Source organism: Solea solea, chromosome 6 (genome assembly GCF_958295425.1).
Source record: "Solea solea chromosome 6, fSolSol10.1, whole genome shotgun sequence".
Lineage (NCBI taxonomy): Eukaryota > Metazoa > Chordata > Actinopteri > Pleuronectiformes > Soleidae > Solea > Solea solea.
The window spans coordinates 28,640,321-28,647,775 of NC_081139.1; the positions used below are offsets into that span (position 1 = coordinate 28,640,321).

At 45.7% G+C, this 7,455-nt stretch overlaps 1 protein-coding gene across 1 annotated transcript; it reads right to left on the reverse strand.

Moving 5' to 3' along the window:
* Positions 1 to 466: 466 nt before the first annotated feature.
* Positions 467 to 3,091, reverse strand: LOC131460546 (protein EFR3 homolog B-like). The gene has a single exon (XM_058631146.1). It carries the CDS (start codon positions 3,074 to 3,076, stop codon positions 749 to 751), a length of 2,328 nt encoding a protein of 775 aa, XP_058487129.1. The 5' UTR covers positions 3,077 to 3,091; the 3' UTR covers positions 467 to 748.
* Positions 3,092 to 7,455: the final 4,364 nt, after the last annotated feature.

Genomic DNA, 7,455 nt, shown 5'->3' on the forward strand with positions numbered 1-7,455 from the left:
TTTTTGATGATATTCTAATTATATAACCTGCACCTGTATATAACCGCTCCCTCTTCCTTTGTCTGTGTGAGTTTGTCTTTGTCCGTCACCTAGTTACTCTTTTTTTGAGCGCTCCTCGCCGTCACGTCCTGTTATCACTGGATTTATTTGCACATGTTTGCTTCGGAGACTCTGTCTGAACTTTCAGTGGATTTTTCTGCACTCTTTGTCCAGTCCCACGTTGATCCCGCGCCTGCGTTTCTCACGCATATTTGAGGATCTCCCTTCCTGTGTCCCTTGTTGTTTTTCCAGTGTGAGAATGAAGACTGTTTCTTACCACCGTACTGCATCTGGGTCCAGTCCTGTTCGTGACATGGTGCTCCAATGTGGTTATTAATTGATTATTTAATCAATTTTGAACAATTGAATACTTTATTTCCAATAATTGAATGAAACTTAATAATTAAATCATTATTTAAAAAAAACAAACAAACAAAAAACATATTGTGTAAATTGTGTGTATATACCGTACATGCATACAGACAGAGAGATAGGTGGCTGTGGGTGGTTTTGTTCAGGATGGCCTGAAGTTCTGCCCGCTGAGTGAAATAATTGTCATTTCAGATGACTAAGTTAAAAAAATGTTTTAAAGTGGCCTGTATACAACATTTGTTATTGCTGAATATCTCTTGTAAATGATGTGGTTAACAACTTTACAGCCATTAAAGTGTGTACAATACTTATTCAACACCTCAGTTGACTTTCTGGTTTAGTACAAAAACAGGTCAGGAAATGTCATGTCATAGATGGGTACAGATGATCTTTGACTTTGGCCATGACTTGATAACATGGTTCCAGCAGGACTGGGTGGAGGTCTAATTGTAATCTCTAAGATTTGATTTAGTCTCCTATGCAGTTGTGTGGCCCTTGGACCACAATGTGCAGCTATTTCCTTAAAGGGGGCCTTCTGAAACTTCTCCATCACTTGTCTCCTCCACTCCCTGCCCTGCTCCTCCATATCCACACTGCCCACAATGACATTTTTCAAGGCTTTGAATGTGATCTCCTCTGTCACTCTCCTCTCTTCTTTCTCTGGACTATTTCTAGACTGTAACTCCACCTGTGAGACAGTTTCACCAATGGACAGATGATCATCATCTGTGTACTGAGGAATGAAAGGTATATAAAGTCTCTCTGTGTTATAACCACCACCCCCAAGGACTTCAGAGATTTTTGACTGGAGAAATAAAACATCCCCTTCCACATTCTCCAGTGAGGCAGGCAGCTTGGGGTTGTCCGTGAAGACACCCTCGGGTAAAAGGTGAGGGCTATTTACCTGTCTGACCTTAATAACCTTGTGTATATACTTGCAAAAGGCTGGAATAGTGGTGAGCTGGCAAATAAGGTTGAAGTAAGCGGCAGTCAGGGAATGAATAGCACAGCGATTGTAAATGGGCAGATCCTCGTCAGTTGACAGTGCCAGGTCCTGCAATGCAACTGTCAGGCGAACGAGGTCCAGAACCACCTCTGGATTTGCCAGCTCCACACTCAAAATGGCAAACAAAGCAAAAAGGTTCTCGTAATGCTGCCTACCATTGCTCTGCTCCTTGCACGCCAAGTAGATGTGTTGGTAAAGCTGCTGGCCGTGACCTTTCATGAATAAGTTATCTTGTCTGGAACACTTGACCACTTTGATCTTGAGCACAGATATGTCCAGGATGCTGCTCATGCTGAGGAGCTTGGACCTGTTGTCATGCCAATCCATGAGACTAATAAGTATTTGCAGTGCCAACAGTTGTACCTCTGGATCCTTGGTGAGAGACACGGACAGCAGTGGCTCCAGGTAAGAGCTTAGCTGGGTTTTCAGCATGTTGGTGGTATGGAAACTTGCTGTCACCTGGACTAAGGACTTAAGTAACATGACTTGAATCATCCTGGTACCCTCAGGCCCTGAGCCTGTGGATGGCACGGCTGTGTGAATACCAGGGATTTTGCCCATAATGAAGAGCATGACTTCTGACCTCTGGTAAGCTGGCAGAGTGTTGGCAAATGAACTGATGGTACGGATGACAGCCTCCTGCAGCTGCCTCTCCTCGTGAGCGTTGGTGATCTCAGATCCGATGTTGATACTGCCATCATATGAACCTGTCAACTCATAGTCAACACTCAAATGAAGCTGCTGCACCAAAGTGTTGAAAATCTCCAACACTGTGAGACCAACAGAGCAGCTGGCTGCGATGGCAGCTGCCTCCAGCAAGACCTCTATGATTCCAGCTCGCACTGTGGCTGAGTTCTTGCTGTTAGCAGCCAGGTGACCAAGAAGCTGCTGGATGACCAAGTGAGAGTGCTGAGATCGGATGGAGTACATAATGATTTTGAAGCAATGCACTGCAAAGGTTGTCCCCTCCCATAGAGAATGGTTATCTAAGTGCATTAGCACGGGTGTGATGACATTCTTGATTTTGCCATAGGCAGCTCGTCTCAGAAGCTCCCTAAAGCAGCACTCTGTCAACTCCACCAAGCCACTCTTTTCTTTCTCTGACATCCGCAGCAGCGAAGGGGAGTGGTTCTGTGTGCATTCTCCACTCTGCAAGTTGAAAAGTAGAGAGGGGACAATCTTGTCCATGAGCTCAGGGTCCCAGATATTGGCCTGTAGGTCGTCATTCACCGTCTTCCTCACTACTCCATTTAGACCCTTGATACCTGCCATGCGAATCTTGAAGCAGATGTCGGGGTCCTCGTCGCTAGAGTGGCACATGTCACTGAAACGTGACACAAAAAAATGGTAACAGCGGTGGTAGGAGGGGTTGTCCTCTTGTATGTTGGCAAACTTCACAAACGAATTGGTTCCTAGGATCTGTAGGCTAGGTTTGTCCGACTCTAGCACCTCACGCACCATCTTCAGGAAACTCTCCACAAACAGGTTGATGCTCTGAGAGCGACAGGCCATCAGCAGCTGGTCCAGCGCTTCCATTGCTATGCACACATACCTGTATCTTTGTCGAGCCACATCCTTTGACATTCTCTTAGACAGGTAAGCGCCAATACAGTCAAGCTCTTCTGGAACCGATAAGGCATAGAATGTCAGCTTCTCCATGTTGGCTTTTACAAGCCCATTCTTTTGGTTTGCTGGAAAGATGTTGTCTACCAATCGCTTGTACAGAGGACTGAGTGCTCCACAACAATCACTGATAAAGAAAGATATGATTCTTTGCAGTGACATGGTTCTGATATTCGTTCTTTTTAAGTAAGACGAGAAGAGAGCAGTAATGCAACCGTGTGAGTTCCAACTGATGTGGAGCACTAGAGGTTATCTTGTAATGTAAGAACTCCTTCCAGGTGACATGGAACACTAGAGAAGTCTTTGAAGAGGAGCTTTGATGCTGGCAAATAATAAACATGATGGATGTTACTTTGACATGCAGATGGTCTCTGCCAGTTTGGACTTCCCGGGACAATAAAAATGCTTTTTTCATGTAGTATATTCAAAGGACAACAGGCTGACCTGGGGCGCTCAAGTTTTTCCCTATAATCAGTTTTTAATATTGAGAAGAATTGTCATCTTGCCATTAAGGCACTTTTCTTTCTTTTGAAGGTGTTTTGAATGCAACAAAGAAGGACGAGAAGATGAGACTGAGAACTTTGAACAGTGATTGCGAACTTCAGAACTTTGAACAGTGGAGGGCAGCATTACACCTCTCAGTGCACAGTCTGCTGGAAATGATTAGAGCAAGAAGTCTTTGATCTTCTGAAAAGCAACGTAATAAAGAAGAGCTTTCCTACTAAAATGGGAATTACATGGTTTTTCCACCTGGTTCCTGTTTATAAATGTTGGTGTGTTTTTGGCATGAAATGAACTGTATTATTATGGGGAAGGAACACCATATTTCTGTATCTGTAATATTTGTTAGCTAATTAGTGTTAAATACTTTCCAGATATAATAACTATAATTAAGTGTCAGGAGCAACACAAGGTGAAGGGTCTTGCCCTTAACCCACAAACCCACAACCTTTGAGTTGAAATGAGGGTCTAACTTTGTGCTGCTGTTTTTGATAAAAGGGCCCAGTTGCATGATGGTCATTTTTCCTCAGTAAGTTTACTCTATCATGACTGTATCTGCACTTTAGAGAGGAGAGGTCAAAGGGTGATCAGAACCATGATCCACGGCAGAGGAGCTGTTCAGTGTCACTGTCACTGTGCTGAAATCATTCTGGTCACTTTTTCAACAATCTATAAATGTGCCAGTGTCACACGTCATGATCCAATGACACACAGAATAATGTGTGTAATGACTCATTTACTGTCCCTGATTGTGTTTTGGAAACAATGAAAATTGAGACATTTTAATTAACAAATGTCACTCACTACAACTAATAATCACACAAATTATGAACAACATAAAACAACAGTGACTGTGATTTTTAGTTGTAGTGAGTGACATTTGTTAATTCAAATCACTCGATTTTCTTGATGTGCTTTTGATATTCATTGATCTAGATTGATTCAAGTTGCACAATTCATATTATTAAGTTATATTGTTTATTCACTTAAACGCTCTGTGTCTTTTGTGCACGTATGCTGTGACAAACGGGGTTCAGAGAGCCAGTGCACAAATCTACTCCTTCAAAATTGTTTTATTGGGATATTAGGATTGCGTAGACTGATTTTAAACACATACCGTAGATTGATTGTCTTTTCTCGTTTTCGGGGTGGTGCCCCGATTTACAAAATTAACAATTACTTTTCAAAAATATTTAAGAAATAAACAACTATTAAACATAATTATTTAATTATTTTTAACAATCAAATGATTGCCCATAACTGTTGTTCCCCAACAATAACATATATTTTGCACAGGTAGGTGGAACCACCTCCAGCTGCAGGGTCATCAGCTGGCAGCCACCTGCCAGCTTCGCTACGAATTGAATATCGTAGCACAACTACATGTTAGCTCCTCCCGCTAACCTGAAGCTGCTGCAACTACTAGTTAGTAACCATGGCAACTACTGATTGAACTACTGAAGTAGAAAAGATTCACATTTAAGAAGCTGAATGTCGTGTTATGGAAGCGTTGTGATTGGAGACAATACAGCCAGTCTAAATTTATAAAGTCCCTGATTTAGGACCTCAAGTGGGAGCCGAACATCAGCTCTCTCATCAAAAAAGCCCAGCAGAGGATGTACTTCTTGCGGCAGCTGAAGAAATTCAACCTGCCAAAGACAATGATGGTGCACTTCTACTCCTCCATCATTGAGTCCATCCTCACCTCCTCCATCACCATTTGGTACGCTGCTGCCACGGCCAAGGACAAGGGCAGACTGCAGCGTGTCATTCGGTCTGCAGAGAAGGTGATTGGCTGCAATCTTCCATCTCTCCAGGACCTGTTCGCCTCCAGAACTCTGAGGCGTGCAGGAAAGATTATGGCTGATCCCTCCCACCCTGGACAGAAACTTTTTGAGTCACTCCCCTCTGGCAGGAGGCTGCGGTCCATCAGGACCAGAACCTCACGCCACAAGAACAGTTTTTTCCCGTCTGCTACTAGCCTTATCAACAAGGCCCGGAGCCCCCCCCCCCGACACTCTGACTCCTCACACTCCTCCTCTGCCTCTACATGTCACATTATCATTACATCCGTTTTATGCGTTACATTAACGTCATTACTGTGAACTTTGCACCTGGTGAATATTTCACTGTTACTCACTTCTGCCCAGCTGTACTGCTCTTTACTGCTCTTTCTGTCACTCCGGCAGCTTGCCCCGCCCCCTCCTCTGCCGGCCTGATTACTCACACCTGCAGACAATCAAGCCATGTGCACCTTAAAAACTCTCTGCTTCTTTGTTTCAGTGCCAGTGTGTCATCGCCAATGCCTGATTACCCGAGCTCCTCGTCACAGCCACAGCATTCTCAAGTTTCTGATCCTCTTTGTGAACGACGTTTTATTTGTAAGTTTTTCTTATCACAGCCTGATAGCTGACTCCTTAGTTCAGATTTATAGCCCTTTTATTTTTCCTCCTTGGGAGAGATTTTTTGTTGGTTAATTTTCACAGCCTCTTTAGGAATTCCAATCATTAGGATTGTGACTTACCTTTAACTATTTAGATCCAATCATTTAGATTGCGTTTTGATTTCATTCTTAGTTAGTTAAGGATCGCCAATCATTAGGATTGTGCTTAGAGATTGTTTTCTTTTGAAGTGCTTAGAGCCTTGTTTTTCCTCCGTTTGGAGAGTTTTCTGTTTAAGTTTTTAGGATAACCATAGTCTAAGTTAGTTTCCTCTTCGGAGTGATTTTTTGTTCCACGTTCATAGTTCCGCAACGTCTCTCTTGTAGAGCGTTGCGCTCGCAAATTGCTGTAGGTTTTCATAGCCACGCTGTTGTTTTTCCTCAGCAAAGAGGACCTGCCTTGAGATTTGTTAAGAGTGTCAATAAAGACTATTAAAAGATCTCTGCGTCTGAGTCCTCGCTGTTCCGTCTTGTCAGTACACACTGGCCAGTATGGACTCAGCAGAGACCAGACAGTGGCTGGAAGCCCTCAGCGCCCAGGAAGCCCGTCTCTCCAGGCAGGGTCAGTTCCAGACCACCATGGCGGAGCATCTGGGCCAGCTTACGACCCAGGTGCGGAACCTGACCGATCTCCTGCATTCCACGACCAGCCCGCTCACAGCACCGAAGCCTCCGGTGTCTGTGGCAACGTCGACGCAGGCTACCTCCTTCGCCGGATCCGGGGTGACACTCGCGCCCCCAGAGCGCTTTTCAGGCGAATCAGGACTCTGCCAAGCCTTCATAACTGAATGCTCCATGCACTTTGAACTTTATGCCCCGACCTTTACCTCGGACAGATCCAAGGTCGCCTTCATGATCTCTCATCTGTCGGGCAGAGCGAGAGCATGGGCTATGGCCGAGTGGGGACGAGACTCGCCCCTCTGCGGTTCACTCATAGACTTTCAGGCAGCCTTACGGCAGACGTTCGACCCGGTCTCCACGGCCCAGGAAAAGGCAAGAGAGCTGAGCGGACTGAAACAGGGGAGTCGATCAGTCTGTGACTACGCTGTTCAGTTCCGTACCTTAGCGGCGGAGAGCGGGTGGAACGCGACGGCGCTTTACGACATCTTCCTGAAGGGGCTGGCGAAACCGATCCAGGAGCAGCTGGTACCGCTGGACCTGCCGACAAGCCTGGACGCCCTAATTGCTCTGGCCATACGGACCGACAACAGACTCCACGAGCTCAGGCAGCGCGACGACCGACCACGCTCCGCAATGCCAACTGGGCTGGCGCCCCACCGATCACCTCCCGAGCAGCCTCGATACCCCAGGGAGGGAGTGGGAGAGCCCATGGAGCTGGGACGGACGAGACTGACAGCCGAGGAGCGACGACGACGGCGGCAGGAGGGTCGGTGCTTTTACTGCGGGGGGTCAGGTCATCTCGTCGTCGCCTGCCCAGCTAAAAGATCAACAGTGGTGAGTCAGTTTACGGTTT

Coding starts and splice junctions, on each gene's coding strand:
- LOC131460546 (XM_058631146.1), bottom strand. CDS start 3,076: ATGGAGAAGCTGACATTCTATGCCTTATCGGTTCCAGAAGAGCTTGAC.